A 20,839-nucleotide genomic window follows, 5' to 3' on the forward strand; every position below is an offset into this window, starting at 1 on the left:
ATTTTCTCACATAGTCCAATTCAACATACTATTTGCAACCACTGGCCTATTAAATGCTACTAAATACACCATTCTCTTATTGGAAAATATATGATGAACCACATTTATTTGGTATAAGTCATTTGAACATTAAAATACAGTTAATAGATTTGTAGACCATTCGTAATAACATGTTTTGTTGGTCTTTTGTGTAACAGTGTGACAGGTATTGTGCAACAAACCCATAGAAATGAACTGTCCTGTCACAAATTACATCTATAAATGGCTGAATAAAAGCTCATAAAAATAATAAAAGTCAATTCCCCTATTTCCATATATTAAATGCTAAGACTAATGAACATTTATTAGGAAAAATCCTGTTTCTACTGGACTGATAAAGAAAGCTTTAAACAATTTTTGTCCACATGACTTTCAAGGAAAAAGAAGTCAGACAGGATCTACCATTAAGCATCTTTTTATTGTAGTCTTTAATGTACATGCAGAATTTTAAAAAAGGTGTCAGTTATATCTGTAAGCTTATAACAATAATGTAAATGTTTGGATCAGCAATGTATTTGGGTTAGGGACTAAAAACTCTAAGTGAACAGACATCTTTCAGGATATACAGTTTATATGGTAAATCAAGAAGGTTTTCTTTGGAGTGATTTTCCTCATAAAAAGATAAAATATTTCTTGTTTACAATCTTGGTTGTTTTTAATACTGAAAAAAGTCTATAATAGTACACTCTTCATTATGTACATAGAAAAACATAAAACTATATCCATACCAGTGTCTGTTTTAAATGCAAATAGTAGTTAATAGTTTTGTAAATTTTTGTGCACCCTTCCCCCTTTTCCCTCCCCCACCCCCATTTAAAAATGCAGCATTTCCTAGTTTTCAATGCTTTGGCAGAAACAGAATGGAAGGCACTTCCATGTTAGGTAAAGCAATATGTGAAATATCAGCGCTAAATAAAAATGCTGTAGGTGTACCAGACAGCTCCATGTTCATCCCAAGGGATAAATTTTGTACTTCTGCAGGTCAAGAACTGGTTTGCTAGAGATTCCAGCTGGAGCAGGCTCAGACCCCAGCTTGGTTGACAATAAAGCTGATTAGTCCCACAACTATTTTTACAAATGCTTCAAACAAACCAATGAGGATGCAGAGAGCATCTCTGAACACAGAACTATCATGAGGGCAAAAAGCTCTTGCAGGTCACAGCATCAGAACATGTTGCAAAGGCCCTGCTACTGAGGCCTTCCACTTTGCAACACGGTAGTTTCACACAATACCCTCTGTTTAAGACTTCCTGATGTGGCAGCTCAGCTAAAAATGAACAAAACAACACACAAATGTGAAGATTCTAAAGCATCTCTTGTGATGGATAAATTTAGACTCAGCAAAGCATCCTGAAAACAATCTATGTGCTAGTGGCAGGCTGACGTCTGCTGATAGGGAAATTTTGAAAGCTGTAGGAAAGTTTCTTGCAGGGGCAGCTCCTCCCTGGCCTCCTGCAGCTTGTTTGTCACTCCTTCATTTTTCTTTTAACTCAGGATTATCTCTGGCACACCTGTGATATGCATTTATATTAATACTTTGCAAAAATACCCCAGATGCCAATGAGATAAACACCTAAATGTTTGCTAAGGGACGTGTCATAAGTCACAGTCAGGAAAACATTTCCTTAATGACCAGTTTTAGCTCTCAACTGCAGTTTATTTCTGCAATCCTAGAAAAGGTTGAGAAATGACTGGATACAAACTTCCAGGACAGAATGAGACGGAAAGGCACCGACCAAAGCTTTTACATGTCAATGTCTCCAGCCTGACAAAATGTTATATTTTCATGTCATATGCTAGTTCAGTTATATGTTTACTTAACTAATTTATTCATACTGCACAATATCTGACCATGACTGTAAATAGCTGCAGTCAACTGACAATCCAATTGAAAAAGAACATTCTGCTAAAACCTGCCAGCTGGTCACGTTCATTCTGCTGTGATAGCGCTGCGCTCTTTAGCCACAATAAAATGAATGGCTTTATAGTGTTGGAAAGCATTTTTGTCATTCTTCAGTATCACTGTGGATTTATCTCACAAGGAATGAAGGGTAAGATAAAAAGGCATCCAACAACACTTCAATCTCTGAATTGAACAGCCAGCAAAATAATATGCAGCTGGCATGGAAGAATAGCCCTTTAAGGTTAGTTTAAAATGCAGACCAGAGCGGGGAAAAAAAGGCAAAAGAAAGGAAAAAAAATAAAAAGGCAAGTAGTCCAGTAAGAATGAACAGTAGAAAAAGAAACTGAGCAAGTGATTCTTTGTTTTGGGCCAGTCCACCACCAGTTGCTGTATGTTGCTTTGGGAAACACAAAACTGGCACCAAAACACTCCAAAAAACACAAAACCTTCACCCCCTTCCTAGGCTGATGGCTCTCCTTGAATTGTCCCTCAGATCTCTTTCCGTACTGTGGCTCGGATGCTGCTGAACACTTTGCCTATGGCCTCAAAGAGCGGGTCGCAGAAGGTGTGGATGCAGATGGAATAGACACGGCTAATGCACTGGATCTCAATCAGGTAGCTCCTTATGCACGGCACCACCGCCCAGATGTGCAGGAATGACAAAATGGCAAAGTAGATGCCCCAGATGAGAGCCATAGGAATACCAAAGATTGCTGACAGTAAACGATAAAACCAGTATTTCGTTACAGTGAAGGTGGTAAAACTGGCCTTCCAAATCCCATCAAAGCTGTGTGTTCCCTCTGGCTCAGCAATCACATCTTCAAAATCGATCTGCGGCAAAGAACACAAAGTCGGGTCAGTCAGACATTGGCATCAAGGGGGTATTCCAGAAACACCTGGAGGGCTATGGTCCCCTGCAAGAAAACATGAAGCACGTACTTCCTACATCCCCACATGATTCAACCTGTTATAACCCGTGATTTAAGTCACAAATCTTCAGTAACCTTTACCCAGTGACTACCAGGGATCCTCAACGATTAGCTCAAAATTAGACATCTAACTTCTAGATGGAGTTTTCTACAAAACTGAATATTTGCATCTTCTACAGCCCTAAGGTACGCAGTGCCCTTATGGTCTACTTAAGGTACAAAACAGGTGAATAAAATCATATTTCATAGGTTTGACTAGTCACAAATCATTCAAAAAATCACCTAAGGAAGCAGTGCATTCCAGCAGACATATTTTAGCACTCTCTGTTGAAATATGGAGCTGTTCAGGAAGCTTAATTGTCATAACATTTCTATAAGAAAATTAACAGAATTGCAATGGTGGTTCAGCTCCATGTCACACAGATGTGTTTGATATAACCCACAATACAGGATATTTAGTTTAGTCAGCACAACCAATTGTATAGGCACTGCAAACAACAGGAAAGAGAACATCACAACACTATCCCTCTGCAAGGAAATAAATGGCTGTTTAAGTCAGATGAAAGAAAAAAAAAATTTGCATTCCTGGGACTGGATCCCAATGTGAGATAATAATGCTGCCAGATGTGAAGAGTTACAGGAGCAAGGTAAGGATGACATGGGCCAGCAGCCTCAAAAACCTAGGCAATTGTACCTTAGCATGCTGGGAGAAGGTGAATATATATCTGAGTATATTATATGTGTATATGTATGTATACTGAGTATACATATACTCAGTAAATACTGCTCATACTGTAAGAAAAGGCTCACAATCACTTCTTTTAATCTAAAATTTACATCACTATTGAAAACCACTCATTCTTCTCTCCTGCTGAAACTTTTATCACCTTCAGATATAAGTAACTAACAAAGGAAAAAATATTATAAAACCACTGGACTTTCCAGCTTCTTAAACAAAAAAGATAATTAAAAGCAGAAGTGTACAGTCTAGGTTCAACCTGTGTGAATGGCTGGAAAGTCCTTGAGAGGAAGTTTCTGAATTATCTGTGATATCCAACACCTTGAATGCCTAACACCAGGCTGGCTTAATTGAACATATTCACATTACTGTCTCTCTGCCAGTGCTTCTCTCTAGACATCCTGCTATGCAAATTGCAAAGCTCCTCTTTTTCTGTTACTCTGAACTAGGTTCTAGTGATCTGAAAGTCATTCTTTGGGATAGATATTCATCATCATCATCATCATCACACCTAAAGATAGCATTTGAGTTGAAACTTGATCTCCACAAAAACCTATGACAGACTGCATTGGCAGCGTAGATTTTCTTTTTAGAGAAATATGCATTATAAGCAAGCAAACTTATACAATCTGTTTCTTCAGCTCTTTGAAAACAAACTTTTAATTGTAGTCACATCCTATGTTAGCTTTTTTCAAAGTGAACGGGTGTTCTTTGCTTATTATCAACATTTTCCTTGAAATCAAATAATAAAAATATCTATATGATGGCAAAACCTAGGATGATGACAGCAAAAGAAAGCTGCTTATCATAAAAATATTACTACATAAGGACTACATGGTTCAACATAGCCCTCTTATTCTAAAACTTTTGTCAATTTATTGCATGCTTCCCACCAGCTGATGCTGTAATCCTTGGCAAAGATAACACAGCTATCACAGAGGTTCAAGTGCTAGTCAGTGTCATACCTAAAGTCTTTTTATTCAGTTCATTTGTAGTGGAGTCCATCTTGTATTATTTCAACTGGCTGATAAGGGAAATATTAGATCTCATAAGGAAAACAAGTTTGTATTGAGCTTCTTCAGCCTTTTCATGGTTGCATCTTCATTTTAGCCAAGTGAGATCTATTTTTATCAGAAATGTATTTTTTGGGCATGAAAATGAAGCCATAGTTTAATGTGAATTTTCTAGAGTTTTTAAAATATATATAGTATATAATATATAGCAAGATTAGCCCATAATTTGATTACTTTCAAAATAATTAATTGTAATGAAATGGAAAATGGAAGCAAGTAATCTCTCTGGCTTTCAAATCAAACAGTAAATTTCTCTAATTGTGATTCTCAGTAACTAATATTTTTAGCCTGTTTTGTTCAACAAAATGTCCATGCAGAGCTGTGGAGCTGACAGAAGAATCATGCCATATAACATTTCCAGATGGACAGCCCTGTCCTCATGCCAGGAGATGATGCTAATATTAGAACATTTATTAAATATATATTTGGTCAGGATTTCCCAGCTCAAGTCATACACAGTTGTCCTAAAAGTACTCAGGAATAAATCTGTCTGTGAGATAATAGTGATGTATTCATGACACCAGTAATTATCAAGAGGTTAGTTTCTTGGAGCAATTTCAACAGCTCTCAGAATGTTTCCACCAATGCACAGAAGTAGAAGAGATGGCCCTGTAGGAATGATATCTGATGTCACACTACTATGCCTTTTCCATTTCATTATTCCTCAAATTCCGTTTCACATTACTCCAGTTTGAGTAAGCGAACTTGTGAGTGAAAAGATAGAAAAATGGCCTGACAAACTACTAGCTGAATATAGTGTTAAAATGAAGCTGTTATCTTCCCAAAAGCCATAAGAACATTATGAACATAAGAACATTATGTACATGCCAAGAAAGTCCAGCTACGCCTTGCACGTGAACCTCTGCTGTCCAAAACCAGACTTACCTGCAGCAGTGTCTTAAGAAAGATAGGCAGGGAGTTGAAGTCATCTGGGCTCTTCTATTCATCTAACAGACCACTGCCTGGGGAACACTATTTATTTCACTCTTCAAGCAGTACAGGTAAGCTCTTATGCTGCAGGAACTGAGATATCGCTCAGATTCTTCCTGCGCTAAACCACTCCCATGAAGGATCGAGATTTTAACTTGAGGGGATCTGTTCTCCACAGGCTGCAGGAGGAACAGGTGACTGGATGCATTTTGCCTTGCTATGGATTACATTTACATCACTTGGATTACTCACTCCCTCCTCAGTCCCTCCAAGTACTCTCCTCTGGTTTTTAGTTCAGTAGCACTCACTGATGGTGAGTGCCATCAGACTGATAAAGGGTGTCCAGATGAAATAAGTAAAAATAGGACTGGCAGGAGAAAGAGAAGTACCCAGAAATATGATCCTAAAGAAGAAAGATGCTGTCATTTCTGGTAATGACTCTAACTGTCTTGCAAGCATAAGACAATGTTTTTAGGGTGCTGTTCTCAAGGTCACTTTTGTCAAAGCATCACATGCACATAGATCTGTGAACTCTCATTTTATCTACATAAAGGTTTTCTTAGGTTGTGTACAGGTCTTGTTTAGTAGATTGCATGTTCCTTGTGTAGTTTGCTCCTCCATAGCTGTCAGGATGTGCTGTGCAGTCACACTGAGGCAGTTGCCAAGCTAGTGAGAATACATGCATGTTCACCTGTGAGAGGAGAGAAGTACAGGAAATTTGGCTTGACCCTCTAAAGGATGCTAATAACTTGCCTTCTGTTTCAGACTGAACTATTAAATACTATCAACTCCTGTTCCATGCCTACAATGCACTTCCTGACTTCAGCTATTCTTTGTTTCCTACTATTCAGTTTGGTAAAAGCCAGTTTTTACATTGCTTGAAGCTTTTGTCTGATTCTGTTATGAGAATTAATGCAGCTTCTTTTTCTCTGCACATGTTTATTAAACTCCTATCAGGAAACCGAGGAACCTGCTTTGATTCTAAAATAGATTTATTTACAAGAAAGGGAAATGGTATGGGATTTATTTACAAGATTTATTTACAAGAAAGGGAAAATGTCTGTTTAAAGATCAGAACTATTAATTAAAAAAGCTTAGCAGTGTGAAGTTATCATCTGACTCAATAATATATGCCACATGCATGAATCTAGTTGACCTGCTGACCTTGTCACTTCAAGTCCCTATGTATCAGAAGCTGGCCATCTGGAAAGGTATATTGAATGCCAGGCTTAGATCACCTATTTTCCAGCTGTGCTTCTCAAAAGGTTTGTAATATTCATTACATAGAAAAAATCGCTGTGCTTGGCCTGTCAGAAAAAAAATAAAAAATTATTAAGACCACCAGCATTAGGCTTTGACCTACATTTCTGTGATTGTAACTATCATGATTCATATCTTTGTGTGTGGTAGCTGCATGCTGCCACTGTGCTCACAGCTCACAGCCAGACACCACCCCTACTCCGCTCCAGAGGAACCCAAACAAGTGCTGATGCCCACATTTTGGCATGCTTTCAATATCTCTTGGAGTCAGTAAAAGGAGGCTTAGACCCTTACTGTATCTCTATTGATTGATCACTAATATGTCCAGTCAGGCAGAACACTTAAATATGCACACAATATGAAAAATGTGAACTGTCCCATTGATGTCAGTATGCTTATGTCCTCTGCCAGACCAGGGCTAACTAAAGTCCAGGCTGAACATATACAGAAAAAAGTCATCAGCTAGTTTTCTTTACATTTTTATGCCTAGAGTGTGGAAACTGTCTTTACTGCTTTTACTACTGGGCTGGTTTTAAACAAGTTTTCCCTGATTCCAAGGCCATAAGTGTAATATTGTTTCACTGTATTAAATCATGTCCTTGCAAGACATGAGGCAGATATGGTATTTTTTTTTTCTGTTGTAATAAATGCAATTTGTAAAATTCCCAAATATATTCCATGTCCTTTAAATAAACATTTAGCATAAGAAAATGTATAAAATATCACAAAACGACAAGCCTTTCTATGGCATGGGTTACATTTGGGAGGTGATGTTAAGGACAGATGCAGCACTGTTCTTATGCTGGAAAAGGCTGTGGTATGTATTATTAAAAATAAAATGTGTGGGCGTATGAGATTATTATTACCTTAGCGCTTCTATATACTATTTGGAACTTAAAAATTCCTAGTTACAGTGCCTGGAGCAGAAAGGCATCACAGCAGCTTAAAAAAAAAAGCAACAAATGAACAACCTTTCTGTTAAATGACTGATGCCAGTTAGGCATTCATGCATTTCCTTGATCCTTTGGAATACCACATTACTACATATGCTGATACTTGTCCTGTCTGCTACCACAGTTTAATGGAAGATGATGAAAAAGTTTATACTCTTTCTACAGAATCTGCAGGAATGAGGCAGGTGTGTTGTTGGGACTTAAAGGAGAAAAGTTGCTCTTCTCCCTTCCTTCCCAGACACCCAAAGAGTCATTCACTCTTTTAAGAGCACAGTGTTATCTCCATCTGGCAAGTGTTTACCTGTAGTTATGTAGAAAAGCTGTTACTTTGTTCCTGAACACACAGAGCTTCATGATTCCTATATGGTCTACTTCCTCACTAATCAGGTTTCAAACAGCAGGCATTAGGTGATCTCAGGTGTTTACTAAAGCAAAAATTCATTCTGTTCTGCAGTATTTATACAAGACTCAAGCTAAAGCATGGGTGACTACAAAGCTTTGACATGTAGCAGTGTTCTGTTTCCACACAAGACAAGAAATCACCTTGAATCTTGGTATTGCTGGCAAGCATCTAGCAAGGGAACCCCAAGAGTCCCTTGAGGCTGGGCTGCAGTATGATTAGGCTTTGCCTGTCAACCTCGAACTCTGTCTTCAGAGTACACTGTTCTTCTGGGGACTGGCCAGATCACAAGGCACAACAGTTGCTCCTTTGCAAAAAACAACAAAAAAAACCCCCAAACAAACAAAAAAAAAGATGCCATGACTGCAGATGGCTAGGACCAGAGCTGTTGTGTAAGGTTGGTTGAATGCAGAAGAATTATAAACAAGTATTTCCAAAGTGAATGAAAGCCTAAACAAGCAAGCAGAACTGTTGTACCCCAGTTACTTGCACAAACCAGCCCATGAATTTGCTTTACCTTTCCAGTCTCCCTGTGCCTGCTTTCCACAATATGGCAAGAGAAGTATTCTGCTGGCAGATCTCTTAATGGAAACAGTGAATCTTTCCTGAGTGCTACAGAGTATGCCAGAAAAGCAAACAATGCTTTAACAAACAAGGATATTCATATTGGAAAGCAGAACTGAAAGACTTCACTCTTCTAGCCAGAGAAGAAAACCAGTCTGGTCAGGAGTGACTCCTACTGCATGCATAACAAATGCTCAAATTCATGATGAAAATGTGTAAATGACGCCATGACTTAGAAAAAGGGATGATTGCAGATCACCCCTTCACAAACTGAAAATCATAAAAAAAAGCAAAAAAAAAAAAAAAATTGTTTCTAATTACTGAGGGAACAACCTCCTGCTCCTTGCCCATGCTGACTACATACCAGAAAAGCCCTGCTGATGGTCTTTGTTTCATCAGATGGGCAGGCTCACCAGAATCTGCGGAAGTACTCGTGAGCAAAACACAATTGATGCCAATGGGTCGGCACTGTGGCAACCAGCTGTTCTCCAGGGATCTCTTCCTGAAGCACTTGCCTGTCCTGTTCCAATACAGGCTGGCAGAAGGAAAAACAAGCAGTTTCAAGGAAAGATCTGCTCTATGCAACACAGCAAAACTTCCTGTGCAGGTGAGGATACCATGTCAGCTAGTTTCTTGACAAATGTCTTGATGTTCTTGGAGTAAGCAGTCAGAAAATAAAATTACTGTGTTCCTCCCTGGAAACTGGGCTGCTGGGAGATTACTGCAGCTTTCCCCAGGAGAAACCCTTAAGAAGCTTTCTTTATTTTTATTATTTGGCTCATGTGCCACAGTTCCTTGTTTGATACAGCTATTTTAACAAAGAACCTTAATACATGTACATGTATCCATAGCCCTCTGTCCGACTTTATGTTTAAAAAGGTATATTTATGAACATCAATGCCAGTGTGAAGTTTTGACAACACTAAACATAACAGGATTTTTTTCTTGTATTTCAGTGGTGCCTGGAATTCAGCTGAATCCAAAAACCATAATAAAAGACATAATGTAAACTGATTTTATATTTTAAATTATATTTAATAAAATACAAACAAGACAGATTCATATTTTATTATTGTATGCTTATATGTTATTAAGGTAATAAACTGCTATTAAATATAACTTTTTGGAACTTGGGTTAGCTTTATCACTCCTAAATTTAGCATTTATGTGAAGTGGAAATGTAGTGACTTGACTCTTTAGTAGTGCATGGGGAGACAGGGACCATTGGAGATTGGTTTAGATCTGGAAACTACTCTTTTCTCTTTGTAGTTTGTAAAGGCAGTCTAAGGAGAGGAGGCTCTTGATTATGTATACTATCAATAAACACTCTCCTGTTAGCTGCTGCAACTATTTTTTGCAAATCTGTAAAACTTTTCTCATTTTCCCCTCATGTCTATCTGAACCATGCTTATTGCTGACACTGAGTGCGCAGTGATGCCCATCTGCCCCTCTTTTCATTTAAAAAAAAAAAACCCTGCATTTGTAGTCAGAAGGTTGTCTTTCTTATGGAAGAGCTTAAGTTACTGATCCTTAAATATAAGGTATTTAGTATTTCATACAGATCAGGATGTTTTATAGTTCTGCTCTTGTTATAAACTGCCTGAGAACAGCAATGGGATTGAGTGCAAGTTTGCTGATGACACCGAGCTGTGTGGTGAGGGTGAACGTTGGAGGAAAGGGATGCCTTGACAGGCTTGAGAGCTGGGCACCACATGAACCACATGAAGCTCAACAAGGCCAAGTGAAAGGTCCTACCCATGGGCCAAGGCAGTCCCAAGCACAAATACAGGCTGGGTAGTAACTAGATTGAGAGCAGCCCTGCAGAGAAGGACTTGGGGATGTAGGCTGGTGAGCAGCTCAATACAATCTGGCTTGCAGCCCAGAAAGCCGACAGCATCCTGGACTGCATCAAAAGAAACAGGTTGAGGAAGGTGATTCTCTCACTCTGCTCTCATGAGACCCCACCTGGAGGTCTGGGGACAGCTCTGGGGCCCCCAAGATAAGAACATGGGCCTGTTGGAGCAAGTCCAGAGGAGAGCCAAGAAGATGATTAGAGTGCTGGAGCACACCCTCTGAGAAGACAGGCTGAGACACTTGTTCAGTCTGAAAAAGAGAAGGCTCTTAGAGCAGTAAATAAAGTGGGCTATAGAGGGACTGTAGCATGTAGTGACAGAACAAGGGAGAACAACTTTAAACTGAAAGAGAGTAGGTTTAGATTAGATGTTAGGAAGTTCCTAAAACAGGCACTTAGAATGGGTTTCCCAGAGAAGCTGCAGATACCCCATCCCTGGAAGTGGTCAAGGCTAGGCTGAGGGGGCTTTGAGCAAGCTGATCCAGTGAGTGGCATCCCAGCCCATGAAGGGGGCTGGAACTGGTCTTTAAGGTCCCTTCCTTTCTATGATGCATGAACTTGGATTTCATTAAATAGTTGATGATTTTATGGCTAAGCTCTACAGAAGATAGATCCCTGATCTTGAGGGAAAACTGATTATTTTTTTGCAGCATCTGTTTGAATTCCAAGCAGGGCTTTCAAAGTTGAAAGAGGAAATGTTGCAATCCATCTATGAGACTCCCTTAGGCTTTTTTGGAAGTCAGAATATAAATTCAGCACAGCAGGAGTTTGGATTGAGAATGTGATGCTTTCACCTTCAGCTGTGAGAATGTCTTCTCACTTCTTATCTATGAAGTTGAATTTATCAGTTTCTATTTGTTTAACTACAATCAAACTCCACCCTCATTCACCCCACTAACATCTAGAACACAGCTCCTACATCTTGAATAAAATCGTATTTTATCAATTCATGAGCTCATAAAAAGGGGACAGTGGCACTGAAATTAATTTTTCTTTGACTGCTAATTTGATAGCATTTTCTGACATGACTGATATTGCATAATGTCCAAATTTTTCTTTGAAACTATCAAAAGACTTTTCCTAAGAAATCTGTCAAGAAAATATAAAAAGACTAATGGGGTAAAACCTGCCTCCCCAGTAACAAATGAAATTTAATGGCATAATTTCTCTTTCATGTTCAAAATTTCTCTTTCATGTTCAAAATAACCAACCTTTTTAAAGTCCAAGATGGGTTTTATTACTGCCATTTGTCTAGAAAATAAATAGGGTAACTCTGGATCAAAAAGCTTAGAAAATCAATTACTGATGTAGACTTCATCCTACTGTCTATGAGAAGGGTATTTGAGAGCTGCAGGAAATCAAACTTATCTTAGTTTAGAACTATATCTTTCTTCAGTTTTCCAGAGATCACAAGTGTTACAGAATCACCCAAGTTCATTTCTATTTTTTTCTTTCTGTTGCCTAAAATACAACCAAGATCAAATTTCCTCACTGGGGACCCCACTGGCAGACCATTCTACTGTACACAATTATCCCTTTTCCCCTTGGAGAGTTCTGCATTTCAATATTTTTTGTTTGTTTTTTTGTTTTAGATATCCATATTCTATGTAACAGAAGACAGTATTTCTATCCGCATAGTGGCCTAAAAATCCTACAGTCAATTAAAATTGTTCTTAATATTTTTCTAACATATGATCTAAATTCTGTTGAAGTTATCAGAATTGAAAAGTATTTTTCTCTTTTGAATCTGTGGTAGAGTCCAATAAATTCTAACAAAAGAAACAGCCACGCTGAATCATTTGTTCTGTCCCCATAGCCATCAAATGAACATTTTTCTATGGAGTTATGAGTCATGTTCATCATGCCAAGCAAGGAGGCTGTGCATAAGGCTTTAATAATACCATGAGTTTAAATGCAAGCACATTTTTTTGAGAAAGAAGCTTTCATTAGAATAGATGTCATTATTATCTGTAATCTTATGGACATTCAGAAATCCCATGTCTGAAAACTCCTAATTAAGGTGCAAGATGCAAGGCTATTTTTCAGAACTCTTAAAACCTCGCTCAGACCTTGTATAAACTGGCATTCATAATGACACAAGTTTTTAATCTCCTACTCCTCGACTAGCCTTGGAAGAAATATTTGAAACAGAATTGGATCATGTGGGTAGACAAAGTCGAACATTTGAATTTTCTTGCATTTTAAATCTAAACCCCATAGCTTGTTAATAGGACAGTGTTACAGAACTACTTCATTAAACTGGTTGTTATGCACAAGTAAAGTGTCATGTCTAAGCTACAAGTATCAGCAATTGAGACAAATATGCCCTCTAAGAGCTGCTTCTCCTGTCCTGTGGCTAGGGTTAATGCTGTGATGTGAATCTGCCTCCAGAGGCCTGCCACTTTGGTCACTGCCAAGAGCAAGAGCCCAGATGACAAGTTTGGATTAGAACACATAAACACACATATATTCATGTATCTGTATTTTTATATGGATGCTTTTAAACTTAAACATTTGTCTATGTTCTCATGACCTTTAACAATTTCTAAAAACAAAGAAAACGGGTCTGCATTAAATTTCACTTAATTCCTTATTTCAGAAATAGCACCTGATTAAGCTCTGCTTTTCTCTCATTTTACTATGTTGAAGAGCAGAACTGCATTCCTCTCAGCTTGACCCTCATTGTCACATCTGACAGCCCATCCCTTAGGTCTCCCTTTCAAAAAGAGCACGGGGTGACACCTGCTTTCCTTCCTAGAAGTTCTCAGGTGTGGGGATGAGAAGTGCTCTGTCATCTCTCTGTGCATCTTACACTGTGCTCAGTACAACAGGGAGGGACCTCAACCATGAAAGATCACATAAGATGTAAACTGCTTTTGAAAAAAAACTCTCTTTTTATTACAAGGCAGGAATTGTAAATAGCTTTAAAAACATGCCTGAGTAATACTTTCCTCCCTAATGAGTACATAAGGGTATTAGAGTATTTGTCACCATCTGACTAAAATTTCCAGACTTTTTCTTGCAGTAAGCTGAATTGCCCTCAATTGCAATAGTTTTAAGTGGAAGGCATGAATAAGTAACTTTTTGAAACTTGGTACAAAAGCTCTGCATCCTCACATCTGTAGCCAAGTACTGGAATTTTTTTTTTTTTTTCCAGAGCAAAAAGGAGTCCTATACAGCAAACAGCAGATAGACACCACTTGTCTAAAACAACATAATAATTACATTCTGGATGGTAGACCAGGCACAGGCCTTTCTTCCTGGCACATCGCTGTAGGAAAAAAACTAAGCTGCTGCAGATGTGATTGCACAGTTGGTCCTCACTAGTCTCAAAGGACAGCCAAGCCTGCAAAGTCCAACCCCATTCTCAGCAAGGAGCAAGGATGTTAGCAAGAAGAGCAATCTGTAGGAGAATTGGCTCCCTCCTCTGTGCTTTCCAAATTCAGTAAACTCTGTGCAGACGTGACCACAGGTATGTTGAGAAAGTTCGAACTCTAGAACTCGAAGGCTGCAATTTAGCCGTACTCTGAAAAACACAAATACTGTGTTGGGAAACAAGAAGAGCAAAGCCTGAACTTCAGGCACCTTCATGTGAGTCCTGGGTCACTGGGGAATGAATGGGAGAAAAAAGCAATAAGCTTTCCACTCTGATTGTTGTGTCTCATCACAAATAAAACCTGCGGGACACAAGTCCAAAAGCAGAGCTGTCTGGTGAAGGACTTACGAAACAGATAAAACTATGGCAAACCACCTGTATAATCACCAGCATGACTCCTGGAGAGCTCCCACATGCACAGAGGCTGTTTCTCCCTTGCTAGATTCCCTCCTTGCCTCCTGCCTGACAGCCACCTTCACAAGCCAGCGCCTGAAATAATGGATCCACTAGTGCACGCTCTCCTGCTTTCTAAGTGATGTATGAGGACAGTTGTGTAAGGAAGAAAATGCTTTCTTTCTGGTCTCCACCAAAAAAATTGGATAAAAAGAAACTTCTGGTGATTTTTACTAGATTGTGCTTCCTCCAGTTCAGAGCTGTCACTTCCATGTCTGCATACCTCAGGTTCCATAAGGCCTTGTTCACATCCCTCCCTGAACAGAAATCCAGTCATTTGCCCCATTTTTCTGGAATCCTCCCAGCACGAAGCTTCCACTTGGTAGTTAATTCAAAGACAAACCATAAGCAAAGTCACCAACAGCTTTGATGAGAAGCTGCCCATGTGTCTAGTTTTCATAAAAGGATCTTGGCTGGGTTTCTGCCCCTTGCCTGGATCCCAACCCTAATGCTGCCTGCACCACACATCTGCTGCAGGGGAAGCTGGGCAGATGCTCTGTGCTGCAAATCAAGGGAACGTGTCTCTTGCTTCTCACAAGAGAAGGTTATTTTTAAAATGTGCTATGGGAAGTATTTGAATACAGACAACACTGAGGCCTTTTAGAGAGCTGCTTACAGAGCAGATTCCTCATTCTCTGTCTAATCATTTCTATTTCATGGCTGACCGATTTGTCCCCAGTTTCCATGCTGTTGTGCCTCATAGTCAAGTGGCAAGAAATGCATAAAATAGCGGGTAAAAAGCAGAAAGTTCTGAATCTAGAAAAATGCAAAGGCTCTAAACAAAATTGAGCTCAGCCTGAGCCATACTTCTGGCATTACAGGACTCCTACGCATTTTTTTTTTTCTCTCTGACTTTCAGTACCTAAGACTGGAGTTTCCTTCAGTCAGTTTTACACTCTGCCTGGATGTTTTACAGCCAAAGTAAGAATGGCAGATGCATGTCAGAAGGGGACTACAGACTGATGGCTAAGGCAGGAACTGAATCTGTGTATTTTTACCCCAATCCAAGCCTGTCCCCTAGGTACTGGGTGTCAATTTTATTGCTACGTCTAATAGGCTGAATTTGAACATAGGGTCCATATAAATGCAAATTGTGGTAAAATTCCTCTCTCTACTCTGAAGGTTGGACAATCTATGAAATACTTAAAATAAAAGTTACTCTTATTCATCCTTGTAACAAAGCAGAAAATGTTAATTTACAATGCCATTTTGTACAAATACTGATATGTTTATGATGTAAAATGGATCCAGTCTGGTTAACATCAAATTAATTTTGGTGTATTCCTATGTCTTGATGTGACTATGTTCACTACCAGGAGCACACTTGCTGACATAGAGGCAGTATTCTGGTTATTTGTTGTTTTTCACTGAATGTGTTGGTCCATAATTATTTCAAAAGGACAAACCGAAAAACTCATTTTTTTCCATTCCTATAATTATTATTCTCCAAGTTTATTTTAAAAGACAGAATGTAACAAACTTCCTTAATCCTTGCCTCTGTGGGAGGCAGAGAGGGAAGGATAGGCTTTGTAGGTTTCAGCTTCTTTTAAGTCCATTATGGTTTTTGTTCCTGTCAGTGGTCTCACTCTTTTCCCAGCAGAGTCTTTCTTTCATTAGGTTAGGTTTGTGCACACCAGGATTCTGACTTGTTTGGGGGCTATGACTCATCCTCAAAAGGTTTGGTTGCTTTGGGGACTTCTCCTGTTGACACACACAATTAACTATCATGCAACACTGTTCATGAGCCCTGGCATTCCCCGTCTACTCAGCTGCTCCTCCATGGGTAGAATAAAAAAAAAAATGCTTTTTCTTTTTTAAAACCATCCATTTCAAAGGCAGTTTTGTACCTTTAGGTACCTAGATGATTTTTTTTCTAAACAAATAGCAATTTTACGCCTTTTCATTTTTATATGGATCCTTAAAGGTACAGGCTACTGTGAGGGATAATTCTTAGCATGGATCCAGCAATATGACCATGGCTTGTCATATTCAGCACCTTCAAATTCTGTTGAAATCTGGAATTTGAATTTACTCATGACCTTGTTAAACTGTCTGCACATAGCATGACTCATTTTACAGATACACATTCAGGAACCAGCGTTCACCCTCTTGATTCTCTGGAAACAATACAGTATTTTTCTTTTTCAATAATGGGTCTTCATTACAACAAACATGGTGAAGTGCACACACTCTAACACTGCTGGCCACAAAGCAAGCCAGTTAGTGGCTTAGTTACCCACTATGGCTGGGCAGCTTCCACTTCTCCTGGGGTCTGACAAACCCAGATGACTGCACCCTCAATTTTCACATTGCAGTGGTGTATTCCCTCTCCTCATTTCCAGTGTGATCTGAGAAATGCTCATTAGGCCTTGGCTTTGAAAACACCACCTGGGCTCAGCTCTTTCTGAGTTTATCAGAAACACTGTCTTTTCCCAGAAATTGCTAAAAAGCTGCTGTTTTCCTTATGACCGGCTTTGGAAAATATTCCTCCTGCCTGAATGGCATAACATTGCCATTATCACACTTTCAGAGAAAGTGCCGACCCAAACTGTGGCCAGGATGAAACATTTGTTATTCCTAAAGCCCACTCTTTTGCAACCCTATAAACAGCAGTCCAAAATGGGGCCCTTTGAGCTCTCCTGGACTGCAGCAAACTACAACCAGCAACCTCCCCCTGAGCAGGATGCCTCTCAGAGCCTCCTGCATGGAGGATCACCAAAACAAGCAGTATCCTGGGCCAATCCACACACTCCTCAAGGCCCAATCTTTTGCCCACTGGGAGATGCTAAAGCATCCAAAGTGAGTATTGACCTCTGGGGAGAATTTTTCACAGGTACCTTGCTTGCACTGATGGTTCCTGTCTGTGTGCATGCCCCTGTGCATATGCTACAGCAAATCTGAGAGAAATACTGCTTCCTTAGATTTAAGGTTTAAGTACCTTGGATATCTAAGTAACCTAGGCTTGTGAGTAAGTTTTAGTTATAAACTTATTTAAATGCTGTTAAGTATTGCTCTTTTGCCAAATTGTTAAATATAAGCTATAAGTTAAGTGTTGCTAAGTGTTGCTCTTCCTGAATTGCTAAGTATAATTCCAAAGTTATAAGTTAGGTTAAATGCTCTTTAGTGTTATTCTCTGTAAATTGTTAAGTTATAAATTAAGCTGTATATTATATCTAAGTGTTTTTCCTACGTTAAATTGTTAAGCTTAAGGTATAAGTTAAGTTCTGTTAAATTGGAGTGTTGTTAAGCTTTTAGGTCCTGATCCTTTTTATCCTTGCCTGCACTGTCTTTTGTCACACACACACCTAAGGGCAGGCACACACACCTCTAGATAGTTCTCGGTTCATTTCTGTTTTGATTGCCCGGATATTGTTTTGTTTTGTGGTTGTTTGTTTTCCCTTGTCGTGCCTTGGCTGTCCTGTAAGTAGTAGAGTAAATCTTGTCAATGAACTTGTCATGCTTTGCTGCTTAACATTAAGTCTGACTTTTGCTCATACCCTTGCCGATGATTTCTAACACTCTCATTCGTAACACACATGTATTGTATAAATTTGTCTGTATATATATTTTTTTTTTCCTACGACAAAACCTATTTCTGCAACATTTCTGACCAAAGTGACTTCAAGCAAAAATCTCCGTGGACCTTGACTTGTCAAAACAGTCAAACCGATTTATAAACCCAAACAAAAAATCTAAGCAAGGGCACAGTTAGATTTTGCTTAGCTTGCTTATCATCTCTTGAAGGAAGGAAAAACACCAGAACAGATCAAGGACACAAATCCAATCGCCATCAGAATCTCTGATGTTGCACCCGCCAGGCTTAGGGAGGGCGATCTGGTTTGTGCCATCTCCCCGCCCTGCCTCCGCGCGTGCCTCGGGGAAGGAAAATCCTTCCGAGGTGTTACACAAGGTCACGCAGCTCACGGCCCCGCTCCCCCGGCCCCGGGCGGGACGTCCCGGCTCAGCTCTGGCTGCCGGCACACGCCGCCCCGGGACCCCCGCGGCCCGGGGCCAGCCCAGCCCGGCACAGGGCCAGCCCCGCTCCGCACGCCTGCCCTGGCCGCTGCTCGCCTCTCTCCTGCCCACTCCGCCTTTTCTTTAAAAAAAAACCCAAAACGATCATCCCCTAGCCCGTTCCCTCCTGCAGCAGGTGGAGGGATGAGGTTCGAGGGCTTCAGCCGCCCCACAGTGCCCGCCTATCCTGCCTCGGCAGGACTCGGTATCGCCCCCGAGACGTCCCGCCTCGGCCCCTCACCTTAACCACGTCGTCGTTGAGGTGCTTGGGGTCTCGGTTGACCAGGTCGATCTCTTTGGTGTGCACGTCGTGCACCGCCTTTTCGCTCAGCTCATCTGCCATCATCTTGTTGTTGGGCTTGTAGATGTTGCCCTGCTCCCGGACGGGCGCCGTGTAGAGAAAGCCCTGCGGGGAGCAGAGGGAGCGCGGGCGGGACGGGAGAGCCCAGATGAGGCGGGGAGGGCAGGGCAGGGCCGGTCGCAGGAGGGCGGGCTGGGGGAGGCGGCCCCGGCTGCCGCGGGCAGCGGGATGCAGGCTGCGGGGCGGCCCCGTCCCGGCTATTTAACCGCGGCTTGGGGCGCACACCACACCCCGCCGTGCCAGCCGCCGGCTCCCGCTCCCGCCGCCAGGCGGCCCCGGGCCCAAGGAGCTGCCCCAGGGCCGACTGAGTGGCCCCTCGGCGGGGTGGGCGCTGGCGCGGCCCCACGGGCACGGCAGGGAGCGCCCGGGGCTCCCCGGGAAGCGCCCTCCCCGTATCGCCCTCCCCGCGCTGACCTGAGCACGGCGCTCCGTCCTCACCATACTGCCCCCCCTGTACTGCCCTTCATGCAGGGCCATCGCCGTACCCTCTCCATCCCGGGGCTCTCGCTGTAGGGCTCTCCATGTACCGCTCCTCCCGCACGGCCGCCAGCAGCCCCCTCCCCGCGCCCCGCCCGGGACGAGCGCCCCGGCTCCCCCTGCCCGGCTGTCCCTGCCCGCGGGTGCCCGGCTGTCCCTGCCCGCGGGTGCCCGGCTGTCCCTGCCCGCGGGTGCCCGGCTGTCCCTGCCCGCGGGTGCCCGGCTGTCCCTGCCCGCCGGTGCCCGGCTGTCCCTGCCCGCAGGTGCCCGGCTGTCCGGCTGTCCGCCGGTGCCCGGCTGTCCCTGCCCGCCGGTGCCCGGCTGTCCCTGCCCGCGGGTGCCCGGCTGTCCCTGCCCGCCGGTGCCCGGCTGTCCCTGCCCGCCGGTGCCCGGCTGTCCCTGCCCGCCGGTGCCCGGCTGTCCCTGCCCGCCGGTGCCCGGCTGTCCGGCTGTCCGCCCTCCTGCCGCCGAGCCGGCCCCGCTCCTCCGGCGGCTCAGGGAGCCTGCGGGGCCGCGCCGCTGCAGGTACTCGGCGGCGGGGCAGCATCCCCGCCCCACGCCCCGGCGGTCCTACCTCCGAGTCTACGTATTTGGTGCCGGACATGCTGCCGCGGGCTGCTGACGGCTCTGCCGCGAGTTACTCTGCCCTGTGACTTGTAGCACCGGAGGCAGGAGGATTCCGCTCTGCGGAGCGGCCGGCCGGGGGAGGTAGCTGCGAGGAGAGGGCTGGCCGCTGGCCAGGGCGGCTCCCTGCCTCCGGCTGCGGTGGATGACAGCGGCGGTACGGCCCCGCACATGGCAGGGGGCCGGGAGCCGCCGGGGGTGGGAGGGGAAAAATAGCCCTGCCCCGGCAACCTGGGATCTGGGGAGCCGGTCCCGGCTTGGGCCACGCCGTGCGGGGACAGGGACAGGGACAGGGACAGGGTGCCCTCCGCGTCGGCCGCCCACCACCCCCGAGAGCGGGGTCCTGCCGCTGGGTGCCGGGGCAACAGCGGCTGCGTGCGGCAGAGCCACCTGGGCAAGATGTGGGGGGTGGGGAAGGAAGCAAAGAGGAGATGGAAAACTTTAGTTGTGTTTAGCGTCCAGAGAGAGCTAAAGAAGCCAGAGGCGTTTGCCGGGCTCCCCCCTCCCGGCATTGACAATAGTTTACACAGAAGCATCGCTGCTCCAGGAACAGTCGTGGAAACTTGGACATCCTTGGGATGGAGAAAAAGAGACTCTTCTCAACTGGTTCATTTCAAAACTATGAAAATATTTAACAGTTCTGTACTTTAACACTGCTGTATTTTTCCTTAGAGGAGATTGATCCGTGCATCTCTGCCATGCATATTAACCACTGGGATTAGCTTTAAAGGGCAATGGTGCAACACTGTTTTGCCATGCTCTGTTCTCAAGGCTTTTTGTAAGCTCAAGGGCATTATGTAGGTGTAAATGCTATAAATATAAACATCCATCACCATATTCAAGATCACTCAGGTTAGGGTTGCAACATCACTATACATCTAAAAAATGAATT

The 20,839-nt window shown here is 42.6% G+C and overlaps 1 protein-coding gene across 1 annotated transcript; it reads right to left on the reverse strand.

Annotated features, from left to right (window-relative positions):
* Positions 1-438: 438 nt before the first annotated feature.
* CAV1 (caveolin 1) lies at positions 439-20,449 on the reverse strand. The gene is made up of 3 exons (XM_086887046.1): positions 19,898-20,449; positions 18,727-18,891; positions 439-2,773 (listed from the first exon to the last, which is right to left on the reverse strand). Exons 1-3 carry the CDS (start codon positions 19,925-19,927, stop codon positions 2,432-2,434), a joined length of 537 nt encoding a protein of 178 aa, XP_086743172.1. The 5' UTR covers positions 19,928-20,449; the 3' UTR covers positions 439-2,431.
* Positions 20,450-20,839: the final 390 nt, after the last annotated feature.

Source organism: Cyanistes caeruleus, chromosome 4, assembly GCF_971803275.1.
Source record: "Cyanistes caeruleus chromosome 4, bCyaCae1.hap1.1, whole genome shotgun sequence".
In the NCBI taxonomy this organism is placed as follows: Eukaryota; Metazoa; Chordata; class Aves; order Passeriformes; family Paridae; genus Cyanistes; species Cyanistes caeruleus.